At 38.9% G+C, this 16788-nt stretch overlaps 2 protein-coding genes across 2 annotated transcripts; both read right to left on the reverse strand.

Annotated features, from left to right (window-relative positions):
- Window positions 1-247: 247 nt before the first annotated feature.
- pex11g (peroxisomal biogenesis factor 11 gamma) lies at window positions 248-4250 on the reverse strand. Its single transcript, XM_087782463.1, has 5 exons — window positions 4046-4250; window positions 3147-3344; window positions 2866-3044; window positions 1131-1202; window positions 248-1069 (listed from the first exon to the last, which is right to left on the reverse strand). The coding sequence occupies exons 1-5, from the start codon at window positions 4106-4108 to the stop codon at window positions 859-861; spliced, it is 723 nt and encodes a 240-aa protein (XP_087638589.1). The 5' UTR covers window positions 4109-4250; the 3' UTR covers window positions 248-858.
- A 190-nt stretch (window positions 4251-4440) lies between these two features.
- Window positions 4441-15898, reverse strand: LOC148085290 (FYN-binding protein 1). The gene is made up of 16 exons (XM_087783464.1): window positions 15778-15898; window positions 12676-13165; window positions 11511-11592; window positions 11013-11068; window positions 10873-10910; window positions 10727-10755; window positions 10484-10550; window positions 9044-9206; window positions 8658-8793; window positions 8563-8579; window positions 6788-6848; window positions 6589-6631; window positions 6268-6433; window positions 4784-4817; window positions 4679-4716; window positions 4441-4589 (listed from the first exon to the last, which is right to left on the reverse strand). Exons 1-16 carry the CDS (start codon window positions 15862-15864, stop codon window positions 4552-4554), a joined length of 1545 nt encoding a protein of 514 aa, XP_087639590.1. The 5' UTR covers window positions 15865-15898; the 3' UTR covers window positions 4441-4551.
- Window positions 15899-16788: the final 890 nt, after the last annotated feature.

Here is a 16788-nt window from a genome sequence, read left to right on the forward strand (position 1 = left end):
GTTGAAGAAAAACAAGCTTTAAAAAAAGTTTCTCGTTTGTGGCGTGTGACGTCATCGCGTTCCCACGCCACCTAGTTGTCTTATTGGGTAAAAAGATGAACAAAGTGATGGGATCTCCACCAAAACATGTACACTTTGAAGTTAAAGTTTCCACCTCAGTAGTGTAGAACAAATATGCCAACGGTTTGTTTTATTTCAACATAATACACCAGTGTGAATTAACTTTAAAGAACCAGGAACCACAAGGTAAAATGAGGGATTGTTTTTTAATAAACAAGTGCGACAGGTTTCAACATATTTGCACATGTTGAGTAAACTAACTGGAATATATGTTAAACAACTAGAAGCAAATAATCCTCCAAACCTGAGGGATTTTTATTTTGTGAACCAGAAATGGCATGATTTGAAGTATACATTGAATTTAAATTACTTGATCCATGAGTGCAAACTGACTAAACAACTATTTCTAACCCACAAATGTCATTAAATATCTTGACCTTGCATCTGGGTTTGTGTTATAATGTAGAGAAACCTTTTAAACAAAACAAATGCCAGATCTGGGGATTATAAGGATAAGAATTTGACAGATCCATGGCCACAAAGACACTCGAATCTAATGTGAGTTTTACTTAAGCTTAAGCTAAGATTTTAAAGTCTTAAAACCGGTCTTCGACTAGGATTAGCAACAACAACAATTAATTTTGGCAACATCATTTTTTTCATTGCAACACAAACTTCACTTACCTTTCATTAGGTGTTTCTGCCTCGTTTAAAAAATCTGGATCATAATCAAAGTACATTAAAAATCAAGAACAAATAATCAATGGTTCAAAAAGTCATTTTCTTAAATGAGGGTCTTCAAGCGCTGCTACTCTCTCCATCACCAGCGTTCCTCTGGATCAGACCAATAAGGGACGAGACGGTTCCCATGAGCCCCACCAGCCAGGGGGGGAATCGACCGGCCCACAGGAAGCCCGGAGGCATCCAGTGAACCGAGTTACTGACGTCTGCCATGCTGCTGAGGATGGAGAGAACCTCCGCCTGCATCTCTCTGCGCAATCGACCGGAACTGAAGTAAAAAATAAATAAATAATTTCAGAATCATCAATCGTGGGACATCGAAGACTCACCGCCGGCTGCCTGCGTCCTCTTGCTTGCATTTCTTCATCTTCTTTTTCAACAAGAACAGCATCCGCACTGACCTAGAAGTGCACGATAAATGAATACTAGAAATTATTATTTACCTCAGAATCACCAAACACAAGTTTAAAAGTGAGCTTGTTGGTCTACTGACCAGACAAATATATATTTGACTTTATTTATTATTGTTTTAAAAAAGACATGACAGAACGTTAAAGAATATCAATATAAAACCATATTTTTATCTGGCTGTTTTTAGCAAAAATAATAGTACATTTATCATGTTGGAATATGGAGCAACAATACAATTACTACTGGTAAAAGAGTTTCTTCAAAACACGACCACTGTTCAAAAGGCAGACAGAGGTAAAGAAGTTATTCCTCAGTCAGTTGGTCCTGGACTGCAAAATACAAAAATCTAAACAAGTTTAAATTTATTATTTTAATTTAATGTAATCTTAATACAAGAACAATTATTTTTTCTCACCCTATTGACAGTTTTTTTTATACTACCAAGAAGCAATTTAGGTCTCATTTTGTCTTTCAATATCTTGGAATAAGACTTATTTTTATACTTGTCAGTTGAATGTGACTTAAATCTATTTAACTCATATTATTTTGTGGCACAGAATTAAATGCTTCATTAGTAACGATTTTCCAAACATACTTTGTCTTTCGGTGTCAAGTTTCGAAAACCTGCTCGGGATCAAAATTGATAATGTGTGGATATTTCTGAAGAAAAACTGATAAGTGACAAGAAAGTGAACATCAGGTTAATTTATCTAGTTAGCAAGTTTTATTTAGCACTGGAAAATGTTTGTTTTTTATTTCTTCTTCTGATAAATTAAACTCAGGATTTGTACTATGCGTTATATAATTTTATTCTGGTGGAATTTATCTTATAAAATTGGTTTGAAAGAAAGGATCTTTTAGGGACCACTATCAATGTTAGGGTATCAGTAACAGCACTGGTAACTAAAATGTTCAAATTATACTCATCCCTACTAACCTACCAAGTGTAGGTTAGTAGGGATGAGTATAATTTGAACCTTTTTACTTCAAACAAAGCTTAAATACTTGCTCAAATTACATTTTTTGGAGAGTGCTCTGGATGCATTACAGCCTCCTCACAGGAGGAAAAGGACAGAAAAAATGCGTAAATTCCAACATAAAGTGATGAAAATTATACATATTAAAGCTCAACTAATGTGCTGATGTAAGTGTGTGTTGTTGTGTTGTTGGACTCTATTGTATCATCAGTGTGTGTTTGCTCAAAACTCTGTTTTCATGGAAATATTGACATAAGAAAATGATCTTAAGCCCCGCCCACTGAAAACACTTTGTTTTTCCTCTGCTGCGATTGGTCAAGCAAAGAGATCCGTCACTGCACGTTATCAAACCCGGAAGTCTCCACCACCAAGGGACTCGTCGTGTAAACAAAGCGGGGCGTGATTACAGCTGGCTGGAGGAGGAGTGAAGCCATTATTACGTCATAATGGACTCTGCTCTAGTAACCTCTCGTTTGCCCAGATTTCAGAGCAACTTTATAAAGTAATAAGTTCAAAACATGGTAATACTGCATCTTGGATGAAAGTAAAACATGAAATAACATAGACATCATAATGGAAGCAAGACACAAATCTTATGACCCAAGATAGGTATTAAAAAATATACTGTATAGGAAAGATTGCACCCAAATATTAATTGATGGGACAAATGTCTGACCTGAGGATTCCCAGAAGCAATGATGTTGCCCAGAGTATGTTACTCAGCAGCCACCAGGTATCAGACTTGGCTCTTATCAGTTTCGCATCTGCAGCCCAGGCAACGTGCTCGCAAGGGTAGTACAGCTGGTCGGCAACATTGGTCAGAACTGACATCCATCTCACGGCCCCGTCCTCCTCCTGGAATAGAACACGGCCACATTTGCACATCCGTTATTAGAAGAGCACTATTTTCAATGTATATCTCAAAATCAAATTGATTAAGACAACATGTGTACATACCCCGTGTCCGAGCCCGTAGCTGCGAGAGTAAGCCAGCATGGAGAGGTCATCGAACAGCCGCAGCACCGTCCTGCAGTGACTGAGCTGCGCGGAAAACAGCAGCAGACATTTGCCGAGCCGGTGCGAGGAAACATCCGAGTCCACTTTACGTGAGAGGACTCCTCCGACCAGCTGAGAGCCATAACAGATGGTTCGGATCTGAAACAGTTGGAAAACATGCTTCCTTGAATGATCGTCGACAGCTGGTCTATATTCTATACGAGTTAATAACCAACATTCCCACCCTGGCTCCACTCTTTTTGCCCTGTTGCCATCGGATGCATGAAGTCCAGAACAAATAGATTTAAAAAAAAGTTTCTTCCCCACAGTCATTGTCACTTTAAATTCAAACATGAACTAATGCACATACTTTTAAATGACAGTTGGAAACGTATTTATATTTATAATGCATTTTTTAATATTGTGTTTTTTACTGTATTGCTTTTCTGCACTGAAGGGGGGGGGGGGTTCTTATTTCGTTATACTGTGTATAATGACAAATAAGGCATTATATTCTATTCTATCCAGTGTAACAAATAAACATGTGTAAACAAGTGCATTAAAACGAAAAGTGTAGCTGCCAAAAGAAAAATGCATCACCTTTAGTTTACTTAGTTAGTGGTAGTGCATCGTAATCTTTGTCAAAACTATGTTAAGTTGTAGTTAAATAGCAGGAAATGTCATAAATGTAACAGAAATATGTAACTATAAATAAAACAGTAACTTTCGTGACACATGTCTCTATAGCTTCTCTTGTCGTTATATTACACACAAGTACTTTGGATTTGACGAGACAGAATGACGTATTTTATCAAGATGAATACATTTCTCCTCTTTTCTACAAACATCTAAATACTCACAACTTTATCTCTTCCTCTATACGACTCCAGCGCACGAACGAGCTCCTCGGCGGCGGCCTGCATGTCTGACACACACTCGCTCTACCAAAAATAAATATTTACCCTCAAAACATATTTTATTATCGCACTTTCTACATAATTTTGCGGTGTTTACATTTGGACTTTGTACACAAAACAGACTAAAGCAATCGATGTATCGAAGGTTCCGTGGAGGCTTTTCTTCGGCTGTAGATTCAATGTCAAAACGGGGAGCTGCTGCCCCCCTCAGGTGAAAGTTAGACACAACAGGTTCTATGTAGATCCAGTATATGAGATGCTTGAGTTTTCAGACTCAATCCAAAAATCCGACTTTAAAATTAAATTAAACGATACGAAACAAGAATCTACACAAGCAGTATATAAAAGAATTTTAATATCAACACATAACACGACAAGGCGTCGATTTTCTGTACAAATATGATCCATTTTGATTTTTTTTCTCCCATCACTTCATAACTTTATGTCCTTCAGTGTCGAGGTGATAAAAGTTCATTGTCGTACACATCTAGAAAAAGGAGACATACAAAAAAAAACAATTAGGAGAATTTTTGGTGACTTAAAAACTTTTAATTCATCCTAGATTTCTTCACTCACCGACTTGACGGTCAACATCGTCATAAACTCCTCCTTTCCTATAAATAAAGATAGTTTAAAAGATAGTTCAGTAAATTTTAATTGACAAAAATACAATGTACTCACATAGGAAGTAGAAGATTCCTGGACACGTAACCACCTGAGAAAATCAAAATTTAAAGCAATTATTATTATTTTTTTAAAATATATATATATTTTTTTTAAGTATCTGTGTTACTTCCTTGATATGTTTCTGATTGTTATGTTATTGTTATTCATCTGTTTGCTTGTTTATATTACTAACTCCAAACAGGAAATGGCTTTGAATGACTCAAAACAATATACTGCAGGGAAGTTCCTGAGGTTTAACTGTTTCTTAAACCCAGATTTGAAGTGAATTACTGAAGATGACGTTTCATCAAGACGACTCCAAACTTACACACCTCACTAGATGGCGCTATCTGAATTATAGTAGTTTGAAATCCTTATCTCGTCCATCCAGGTTCATTTAAGTGTACCTACTACGCTTAAAATGATAGCTCAATTTCAGTTCGAATTTTCTACACCCTCATCTACATTAAATATTGGGATTATTTTCAGGGTAAATTCTTTTTAGTTGTAGACAATCATTTTTGTTCATTTTAATGTAGCAACTGGTGCTCAGTTGTCTTCATCTTCGTCCAAAAAGACACTTAAAAACATCCAAATTCCTCCATACTGCTCGTCTGTAACGTCACTCTTGGATTGAAGCATCAACATGAGGAATTGTTCCGAAAAAACGTCAATAATACATGAGGATTTGTTAAGAAAACAACTGAAAAAAGTCTTTATTTTGAGCTTGTTTTGAGTGGAAGATCCCAGGCCAAAAATATGGATTCATTTTTTCAACAGTACAAAGAAAGCAGCTCACATTATTAGTCAAAACTCTTTTCAACCAAACTTTCGTCCATTTTATTTTTAGATTAGCCCTGATGAAAGTGTTATGCAACTCTGTTAGCTGTACTTACCATCTTACCATTCAGAGGACAGTAGGGGGCGCCCTCAGCTTACAAATAATGTGAGGTTTCAATAGAATAACTTTTCAAAAGCAATAAATTAAAGAGCTAAGAGTGACATCTAGTGGACTCAGGGAGATAATGACACTGTTTCATGAAGCTTCATCGACACATCACTACTGTGTAGCATGTTAGCCTTTTAGCTTCTACTACGAACAAGCCTAAAATAAAGACTTGTTCAACCTTTTTCGGAACAATCTCTCACGTCGAGGCTTCAACACAAGATGAACGTTACAGACGAGCAGTATGGAGGTATTTGGATTTTTTTAGGTGTCTTTTTTGGACGAAGATGAAGACGAAGAAAACTGAGCTCCAGTCGCTACATTAAAATGAACAAAATATTTTGCCTTTGGTTTAAAAACATCGAACAATAGTTTGTTGTTGCACAGGCTGTTTATAACACTGTTTGATAATTTCATCATTTGATTTTTTAAGATACTTTCTCAGTCATTTTTGACTGAACATAATACTTAAGAACTGAACGAGAACAACGATAGTTACAATTCTGATGAACTTCAAAGAGGAAAATAGAAACTTAAAAAAATCTCCACTGACATTTTCCCGTCATCCGGTTGTAACAGAGAACCTTCTTCTTATTGGTCTGTTGAATGACGTCCACCACTTCGCCCTGAGTCACCGCCAGTTCTTTCCCCGCCGGCTTCTTCACGGTGCCGTTCGGGTTCACCATCATGGTCTGCAGCACTTCGATGGGCCCCGTGAACTGAGTAGGAAGAGAATATATTTGCATTACTTTGATCCATCTCAATCAATCAAATTTCCTTATTTAGGTTCATATTAAATACAATTTGTTATAAGAAAATTTCACATTGTGGTTCCTTTTTTCATTTCTGTAAAACGTCATTTTTCGTAACTTACCTTGAACCTTTTTCTCAGATCCCTCTCGGTCGTGGGTTCGATGCTACAAAAAACACAATTGAGTGACTCTAGAGAAACACTACTGAGTTGAGGAAGCAAGCAAAAACACTAAAGTAGGACATGAACTGTGACTTTTCATTGTAGCGCTGAGCACAGGTGGAACACTTCCTGTCTGAGCTAAGCAGATGCAAAAAGTCACCAGATGTCAATTGGAGGTGGAGGGAGGTCTCCTGATATTGGTTCGACGTCGTCGTAGTCGTCTGAGGAGAAAAAATATTATTTTAAATGCTTAAATGTTTGACGCAGTACAGGTTAACCAAAGTTATTTTTTTTAAGACACATGGCCATGCATGTGATGTTTAGTTTCCCCTTTTTTTAAAAGCATCAAAACATAACATTTTGACTTATTTCTTCTTTCATTTTGTCTTCTTTGTAATTATTGGTTCAATATTTTCCGACAAGACTTGAACTCTCGCCATTTTTGAGTGAATAGAGAAGTACTGAGAGACTTTTTGAAGTTACCAGGAAGATTAAACAAACTAACACAAACAGACACCAGGGGGAGCCAGAAACAATCTTTTCAATCTTACCTATAAATTCTTTTCAAGTGAAACTTCTCTCATTTTCTACTCACCCTCATGTCGACTAAGGGTTGGGATTATTTTCAGAGTAATCTGTTCCTTTTTAGAGTTATAGACAAAAATGTTTGTTCATTTTAATGTAGCGACTGGAGCTTGGTTGTCTTCGTCCAAAAAAGACACTTAAAAACATCCAAATACCTTCATACTGCTCGATTGTAACGTCCATCTTGTATTGAAGCCTCGACAAGAGGAATTGTTCCGAGAAAAAAACTGAAATAAGTCTTTATTTTAACTTTTTTCGTAGCAGAAGTTTTCAGTCTCTCATTTAAAATCTTGCAAACTGATACTTGCAGTGTGTTTCAATGATGATCATCTTGTAGCAGGATCTGATTACTCTGAAAATAATCCCAACCCTTAGTCGACATGAGAGTGAGTAGAAAATGAGGGAAGTTTGTATTTCGGTGGCCTCACATTTCTTTGGTGTGTCTTCAACTATTACCGGTTTTCCACTCTATCGTTGGACACTTTGCTCTCACTTTCTATTTTGAAATACAAAAGTACTTTGGTTTTTTTCAAGCCCTTCGGTGATATTCTGCTTTCACAAGAAATGTATTCACAATTGTATTGTACTTATACAATACTTTAACCCTTGTGTTGTCTCTGAGTCAAGGTTAGCGACCTCCCTGGCTTCCATGAATACATATGCAGTGGTGGAGGTCGTTCACCCTTGACCCAGAGACAACACAAGGGATACCACAAACACATTCATTTTCGGGCCTTCGGGTCACCTTGACTTAGAGACAACACAAGGGATACCACAAACTCATTTTTTTGGGGCCTTGGGGTCACCTTGAACCAGAGACAACACAAGGGATACCACAAACACATTTGTTTTTGGGCCTTAGGGTCACCTTGACCCAGAGACAACACAAGGGATACTACAAACACATTTGCTTCCGGGCATTCTGGTCACCTTGATCCAGAGACAACACAAGGGATACTACAAACACATTTGTTTTCGGGCCTTGGGGTCACCTTGACCCAGAGACAACACAAGGGATACTACAAACACATTTGTTTTCGGGCATTCTGGTCACCTTGATTCAGAGACAACACAAGGGATACCACAAACACATTTGTTTTTGGGCCTTAGGGTCACCTTGACCCAGAGACAACACAAGGGATACTACAAACACATTTGTTTTCGGGCATTCTGGTCACCTTGATTCAGAGACAACACAAGGGATACCACAAACACATTTGTTTTTGGGCCTTAGGGTCACCTTGACCCAGAGACAACACAAGGGATACTACAAACACATTTGTTTTCGGGCCTTCAGGTCACAAAATAAATGATTATTAATGGTGTTTTAAGGGTATTTTTGTTACTCACCACTGGCATCAAAGGATCTGAAGATAAAACAGAAACATGTTTTAAATCACATTTGAGTGACAGTTGAGGTTCATTAAAAAACAAAGAGACCACACCCGTCTCTGGCAGGTGAGTGAGCCATCTGAGGAGGATCTGGAGGGGGGGGTGGCAGAGACTTCCTTCTTCCTGACATCATTTTAAACTTCAATGAATCGTAGTCAATGTCCACACAGGTGCTGGCGATGTATCCGTCTGGAAGGAAACATCTCCTTTCTCTTGTTCTTTTAGAAGTGAAGCTTCATGAAACAGTGTCATTATTTCCTGAGTCCACTAGATGTCGCTCTTCGCTCCATAATCTATTGATTTGAAAAGCTATTCTATTGAAACCTCACATCATTTTAAAGCTGAGGGCGCCCCCTGCTGTCTTCTGAGAAATATGACACTGCTTCATGAAGCTTCATCGACACATCACTACTTTTAGAGATGTTTGAGTCAAACCCACAGTTTCCACTCATGGATCGAGCCAACCAGGTTCCTCTGGGCGTGTTCGTGACCCTCAGGATCTCCAGAGTCTCTCCTTGTTGAACGCACAGGGACAGTTGACCGTTGTCGAACCAGTCGTGACGAGCTGTGGTCGTGTAAAGAACCTCCAGCTCCTCGTCCAGCTGCACAGGACGTGGAGTTAGATGTTTGCTTTAGGACTTGATCATTTTGTACATATGTTCTTTACATCATCCCTTGAACTTTGTTCTTTTATTTGCACTTTGTTCTTGTTCTTGTTTTTATGAAACTATCGTCTGCTGTGAGCTGGAAACCCATCCATCCATCCGTCCGTCCGTCTGTCCGTCCGTCCGTCCGTCCATTCATCCATCCATCCATCCATCCATCCATCCATCCATCCATCCATCCATCCATCCATCCATCCATCCATCCATCCATCCATCCATCTATCATCCATCCATTCATCATCCGTCTATCCATCCATCCACCAATCCATCCATCCATCCATCCATCCATCCATCCATCCATCCATCCATCCATCCATCCATCCATCCATCCATCCATCCATCCATCCATCCATCCATCCATCCATCATCCATCTATCATCCATCCATTCATCATCCGTCTATCCATCCATCCGTCATCCATCCATCCATCCATCCGTCATCCATCCATCCATCCATCCATCCATCCATCCATCCATCCATCCATCCATCCATCCATCCATCCATCCATCATCCATCTATCATCCATCCATTCATCATCCGTCTATCCATCCATCCGTCATCCATCCATCCATCCATCCATCCATCCATCCATCCATCCATCCATCCATCCATCCATCCGCCATCCATCCATCCATCCATCCATCCATCCATCCATCCATCCATCCATCCATCCATCCATCCATCCATCCATCCATCCATCCATCCATCCATCCATCCATCCATCCATCCATCCATCCGTCATCCATCTATCCATCCATCCATCCATCCATCCATCCATCCATCCATCCATCCATCCATCCATCCATCCATCCATCCATCCATCCATCCATCCATCTATCATCCGTCCGTCCATCCATCCATCCATCCATCCATCCATCTATCATCCATCCATTCATTATCCGTCTATCCATCCATCCATCCATCCATCCATCCATCCATCTATCATCCATCCATTCATTATCCGTCTATCCATCCACCCATCCATCCACCCACCCATCCACCCACCCATCCATCCATCCATCCATCCATCCATCCGTCCATCCATCCATCCATCCATCCATTTCTGAAGACGGTTGGCCCTTGTGATTTAAACTCTTGTTAATTATGTTTAACTTAAGCTATAGTATTTCCCAGCTACCAAGGGGTGAGAGAACATTGATCAAACATCATGAAACCGTCACTGGAAAACATCAAAGCTTTTTTTTATTTCTTACCTGAAACATTTTTCGAATCTCGGCCTCTTTTCTTTGATGGTCTATCAACTCCATTTCCTCCTCAATTCTGAAAGGTTTAAAAATGATTCAACTGTGACACAACAATAATAACTTAAGAAATATATTTAAGTTAATAAGTAAGTTAATGATCCTTATCTTAATTATATATTACTGTATTACTGTATATATTACAAGTTACAATGATTGTTGTCATGACTCTGAGCGAGGGAGGAGAAAACTTACTCATCAAACTCATAAATCTGGCTTTCATCCTGTGAATCACATATTTGAAGATCCATTACAAAAACATACTGACCATAAATCAAGATTAATGGTAATAAATCAGATTGTTCCAACTTTAAGCACAATTTTCCTCGTAAAAGACTTACATTGTCAATAAACGGGCTGTTGTTGTCACTCTGGGATTCTGGTAAAAGAGTGAAACCAACAATTATTATACATATTTCGTGTGATCATGATCATGTGACGCAGTCATCTCAACATTTTTTAAAGCCACAATTTGTTTTACCAATTCTTCTGACACTCATATTTCCGTTTAATACTCCCGGGTTCCTCCCATCGTCCCTGTTAGAGAGAACAACTTGTGTCATAAAGATATATAGACATTTTTCTGGCGATAATCATTTAAACATCTTTAGAAAAACACTATTCAATTTCTGTGGATATAAAAAAAATGCTAATAAAACTTAGCATACCATTTGTGTTGCGCTTGTTTTGAAACTTAATATTTTGAAATCAGTGACACATTAAAACTACACATTTATATTTATTATGGTGATTTCATGGTATTAGTGTTGCCTTCATAGATAAGCGCAGCAACATTAGCGGCTAACATAGCCTAGCCTAGCTAAGCCACACCCAAGAACATGGATCACGTGACTATTTTTGCACTTTAGGTTTAAAAAGTGTCGGTTTTTTTTCCCCAATACACATAAGAGAACTTTTGCAAAACTTCCCAGGTTGTCTTTAGGACTCATTGTTTAGTTTTAGTTGAGTTTTAACTCACAGGGAGACGGTCTGTCTTCTGGGTTTGATGTTTCGTGGCGGCGCCGGCGGACTCGTCAGTCCACTTGCTGTTTCTATTTGTTCTGTTGGGAAAAAACAATTCAAAAAGTTAAATTAAATACAAATGTTTTTTTTGAGAAAGTCAGTAAAAAGATTATTGTTGTTGTTTTATATAATAACTATAGGAAAAGACAATTCAATTTCTGTGGATATTAAAAAAAACGGCTAATGTAGCTTAGCATAGCATCTGTGTTGCAATATTTAATAAGTAATTAATTTATATATATCTAGCGCTTTTCCAGACGAGAATCACAAAGCGCTTAAACAATCAAAACAATACTCAATAAAATATATTCTTAAAAATATAACTTGTTTAAAACTATATATTTTGAAAACAGTGACACATTAAAACTACACATTTATTTTCATTTTGGTGATTTCATCTTAGTCATTATTATTATATAATAACAGCAACAATATCAACCCTTGATTTCAGTATCCTGATAAAACTTCTTATAGATTATCAAACACATTTTTAAAGAATCCCGTCCTTGAGCTGTCGTACAAATAAAACAATAGTCAAAATAAGAAATTTCAAAATACAGTTCTTAACAAAAAAAATATCACCATTCTATTGCATGCACGGCATCATTTAAACCTCTATAACAAATCCTTAAAATAATAGTACAATAACATTTAGCTTATATTGTGCATTTCGTAACCGATTTATTAATTTAATTCTGGTGAAAACTTTCACTTCAGAGGTCAGTAGGTTGTAGGTCACTAAGGGTCAACAACTCACCTGATTTAACTTTATTTATATATTTCAACTTTAATTGTATTTTTTATAAGGTAAGGTAAAACTTTATTGATCCCTCAGGCGGTCTCCTTCAGGAAATTGATTTGTACCTGATTATTACGTACATATACCTAAAACTAAGTGTACTTTGACGGCCCCTGTACGTGGCTTAATTTCATGTATGCTTTCCTCTATGCTGATGATGATGCGATGTCAGCATAATTCAGTATTTTATTGTAAAAAATATATTTTCTTTATCTATATCCTGACTGACTAAACATTGCCACCTTGTTATGTGACACAAATAACATGTTATTTCCTTCAGAACACGTTGGACATTCTTGGGTGACGGATCGTATTCACTCACCGTTGCTGGTTCTACGTCCAGGATCTCTTGGCAAAATCCTCCGAAAAGGCTCCAGGTTGACGTTGGGAGGACGCTTCGGTTTAGGGGGTGCAGGTCTGTATGGGGGGAGAGGCTTCCGTAGCGGAGCCACGTCTCCTGAGCTCCTCTGCCTAGGCTTGTCCTGGAGTGGCGGGGTCCTGGAGAACCTTGCTTGGTCCAAAGTCTGAGCGTTGTACTGGCCTCCCTGATGACCCCTCGACCTCTTGTCGCTGGTGTTGGAGTGCAGTATCTGGGAGGAGGCTCTGCCCCGAGGATTGAGGGGTGTCTGAGGCGGACGAGGAGCGAACTTTGCTGCGGTGTTGTGTCTTTGGGGTCTCTGCTGGGAAGGGATGGGAGGGTCCGCCACGTGCTGCGGTCTGGGGGATCTTTGCGAAGCTCTCTCTCCGCCGCCGGGGTACAGGGTGGAGTTGAACATGGCCGCCAGAGCCTTGACGTCCACGCTCTCCTTCTCCTGACAAAGACAGCGACAAGAGTTGGAGCTGCGTTCTGGGACAGGAAGTTGGTTCGCAGCAGAGCGAGGCAGCCGTCAAACCACCGACTCTTCTTCAGATGCAGCGAGCAGGAAGACGGTTTCCTGCTCTGGAGTCACAAGCATTGAATCTCAAGCAGCTGCAATTAGAAACTATGCAAGTTTCCTGTGAGTTTTGAAGCGATGAAAGCAACACGTGGTTACTGCTGCAAGATTATCGTGGGTTTGATTCCATTTTACCTGCATCTCCACCGGGCCAGTTGATCAAAAATGTAATCTGGATCAAAATTAAAATCAAATCCCATTTTTTGCCTTCTACGATCAGGTTCTACGTTTTATTTTTATACACGTTTTTTTTAAAACCATCATTGGATTGGATTACCCTGATTCAGGTTCACAGTTACCAGTCCGGATTATAGGGGTAAAAAAGTGGGGTCCCTTTGAGTTTTTATTTTTTCAATGAAAATATTTAGGACTTTTTTATGACCACTCATTTGAGTACATTAAAAATGGCCATATTTTGAAAAACTCTTAAAGATTCAAGTATTCTCAATTAAAGAAGAAAGGGAAACTATTATTGACAGTATCAGGACAAAAATATTGAATATATAGTTTTTACTAGTTTTGTGTCGATGAAGCTTCATGAAACAGTGTCATTATTTCCTTAGTCCACTAGATGCCACTCTTTGCTCTATAATCTATTGATTTGAAAAGCTATTCTATTGAAACCTAACATCATTATTAAGCTGAGGGCGCCCCCTACTGTCCTCTGAAAAATATGACACTGTTTCATGAAGCTTCATCAACACATCACTAGTTTTTACTTTTAATTCAACTCTGGGGGACAATTTCATGGGGAAAAGATAGTTATTCTTTAACAAATGAAGTCCAAAATCTGAATAAAGTTATATACGAAAAAATCCCATAAACCATATTTAAGATTTTACTACATTTACTACCTGAAGTCCCCCTTGTATTCCCCTTTTAGGATCAGTATAATACAGTTTTTTTTAGATACAAGTTATCCAGATCCTACTAACAAACACGTTTTAACTGGATTTAACCCAATTCCAGAGTCTTTATTACCTTTTGAACAAGCCATTTTCAAGACTTTACCCAATCCAATTACCAAAATTTAGTGACTTGCTAATGAAGCTTCGTGAAGCAGTGTAATTTTTTCAGAGAACAGTAGGGGGCGCCCTCATCTTAAAAATGAAGTGAGGTTTCAATAGGATAACTTTTCAAAGCAAAAGCTTATAGAGCAAAGAGTGACATCTAGTGGACTCAGGAAATAATGACACTGTTTCATGAAGCTCCATCAACGCGTCACTACCAAAATCCTATCAGATTACCTTTGAACAACTTGTGTTTATGTGGGTTTCCCATAAGACACTGGTTTCCCCCCACAATGCAATTGACCCACAATTAAGGAATAGGCAACAGATAATGAATAAAGATTATAGACCAAGTAAATTCAACTTCAAAATTTTATTCATAGGTTTTCCGTGAACTCAGAAAGTAAAGGTGGCAACAACCGTATATTTAGAATCTGGTTCGACAAAAAGACTGTATGGAAAGTTACTTGCAGGAACGTTTGAGATGAACTACGATAAACAAATGAAGGTGAATTTCAAAAGGAATGAGGGAATATTAGTGGACTCTAGATATGAACACATCACTGGACTCTTGCCTGGACACGACACTTGTTAATTGATTGATTGTGTAACGTATACAGACAACCTTTCGCACAGATACTTGTGTAGTCATCGATCAACTTCTTATTTTGTGGACACCTGAGAACTTCCATCATTTTGTTCTCACATCTTCTGCCGCCGTCAGCGAGTCATTTCACCAGTTTGATTGAAAACATTTGTTGATCGTTGACATTAGTTTCCAGCAAGCACTGACTATTTTAGAACAGTTTTTTTTTTAAACGATTTGCAATGTCAGGAAGCTCGAAAAGGAAAACCACACGGTAAAAGCTTTGCCTCGCATCCAGCCCCCGTTGTCATAGCAACCACCAGACGACGCCGAACCGCATGTCGATTTTTTAGTCAAGGTCAGGTTTGTGAGTGGGTTGCACTGAAATGACTAAACTCAGCAACGCAATGTTGCAAGTTAATTGTTACAGAAACATGAAAAAAGTTGACTGATTGATTGTAAAGTACTTCAATATTGCAGTAATATTGCATCATTGCAAACAACACTGATGAATTCTGTGAGTTGGGAAACCAATCACTATTTAAAAAGCATCTTTTAAAAACTTAAAGCCTGCAATTACAACATTGATAATTAAAAAGAAATATATTAATTTAGATTTAATTACCGAAAAACATGTTGCACTGGAATTAAAAAGTATTTTTTAACGCGTCAGAAATGATCGATTAGAAAATGGCGGAAGAAAGTAAAGGAATAAGGAATGTTATTTTCACAATTCTATTAAACATGTTTAATTTTTTTTAATTATTTTTTAGATCTAGATGTTAAACAATTATTAAGAAGAAAAGTAGCTGAAAACATACATTTTAAATGTGTTCTGTAAGAGTAAAAGTGAAGCAAAGATCTGTTGTTGATTTTAAATGTGTATTTCCTACCATGTTTACTTGATTCTCTATGGCAGGATGAGAGCGAAGGGCTTCATGTCCAGCCGAGGTCGAGTATCCTCGTACAAGTGGTGACATGTGTTAACCTACAGCAAACCAGGAAGTGACTGAGGTGGTCTCGAGAAGGAGGTCGAACAACAAACGCTGGTTTTCAAACTTGACTTCCTGGCGTGAAGAATTCACTTTTCTTTGTATATAACAGAAACTCTTGTATAGAGTGCGAGGATATAGATGTTGAAAAACCAACTGTATTCACTGAGATTCTCACAAAAGCAGGTTCTGGTTCACGGTGGCCTGTGTGGACGCTGCACCAGTAGGGGGCGCAGCTGGATAACTGGCCGCACCTCCAGACTGAGGCTGACTCTGTGGAGCGACGACACTTGGTGGTGCCCATCCTGCCACGGCCCCGGGCACGGCGGGCCAGGGAGCCCCGGGGCCACCTGCCCACTGCTGACCCCAGGGCATGTTGGCGGGGGGGTACGGGGAAGCCCCTCTGACGGCATGTGGGGTGAACATGGAGAGGATCTGGTTGTTGGAGAGCATTGGTTGAGGTGGAAGCTCTGGGAGAGGATGAGAAAAATCACAGTTTTAAACTAATAAAGATTAGGAAGAAAGTTAGTATGTAGACATCTCCGTGTCCGCAGACCCCCCCTATGACCCTTGAACTCTGTCAGAGGGTGTAACAAAACCTCACCCGGCTCGGGACAAACTGGAGGATTCTCCACTGGGTTGGTGGTCTCACTGGGAGTCATCGGATCGGGGAGCGGGACGGAAAAGACTTGCATTAACTCCGTTCTGAGAGTGGACTGTGGAGAGGAAGATAACAAATGTGTTTTTGGTATCCCTTGTGTTGTTTCTGGGTCAAGGTGGTGGACCTCCGAGGCTTCCATAAATACATATGCATTGGTGGAGGTCGTTCACTTTGACCCAGAGACAACACAATGTCTACCAAAAAATACATTCGGGTCACCCTGACCCTGAGCTCACACAAGGGTTAATATT

The sequence above is a fragment of the Callionymus lyra genome, chromosome 2 (assembly GCF_982586985.1).
Source record: "Callionymus lyra chromosome 2, fCalLyr1.hap1.1, whole genome shotgun sequence".
Lineage (NCBI taxonomy): Eukaryota > Metazoa > Chordata > Actinopteri > Syngnathiformes > Callionymidae > Callionymus > Callionymus lyra.

Bases quoted from the DNA above. Each gene is read 5' to 3' on its own strand.
- LOC148085290 (XM_087783464.1), bottom strand. From the start codon at position 15,864: ATGTCACCACTTGTACGAGGATACTCGACCTCGGCTGGACATGAAGCC. The intron at 11,593-12,675 runs GTGAGTGAATAC...TTTTCCCAACAG, and splicing joins TGGACGTAGAACCAGCAACG to AACAAATAGAAACAGCAAGT. The intron at 4,590-4,678 runs GTGAGTGAAGAA...TCCTTTTTCTAG, and splicing joins CGATGTTGACCGTCAAGTCG to ATGTGTACGACAATGAACTT.
- pex11g (XM_087782463.1), bottom strand. From the start codon at position 4,108: ATGCAGGCCGCCGCCGAGGAGCTCGTTCGTGCGCTGGAGTCGTATAGA. The intron at 3,045-3,146 runs GTATGTACACAT...GTTCTATTCCAG, and splicing joins GCTACGGGCTCGGACACGGG to GAGGAGGACGGGGCCGTGAG. The intron at 1,203-2,865 runs GTCAGACATTTG...GTGCACTTCTAG, and splicing joins TTGCTTCTGGGAATCCTCAG to GTCAGTGCGGATGCTGTTCT.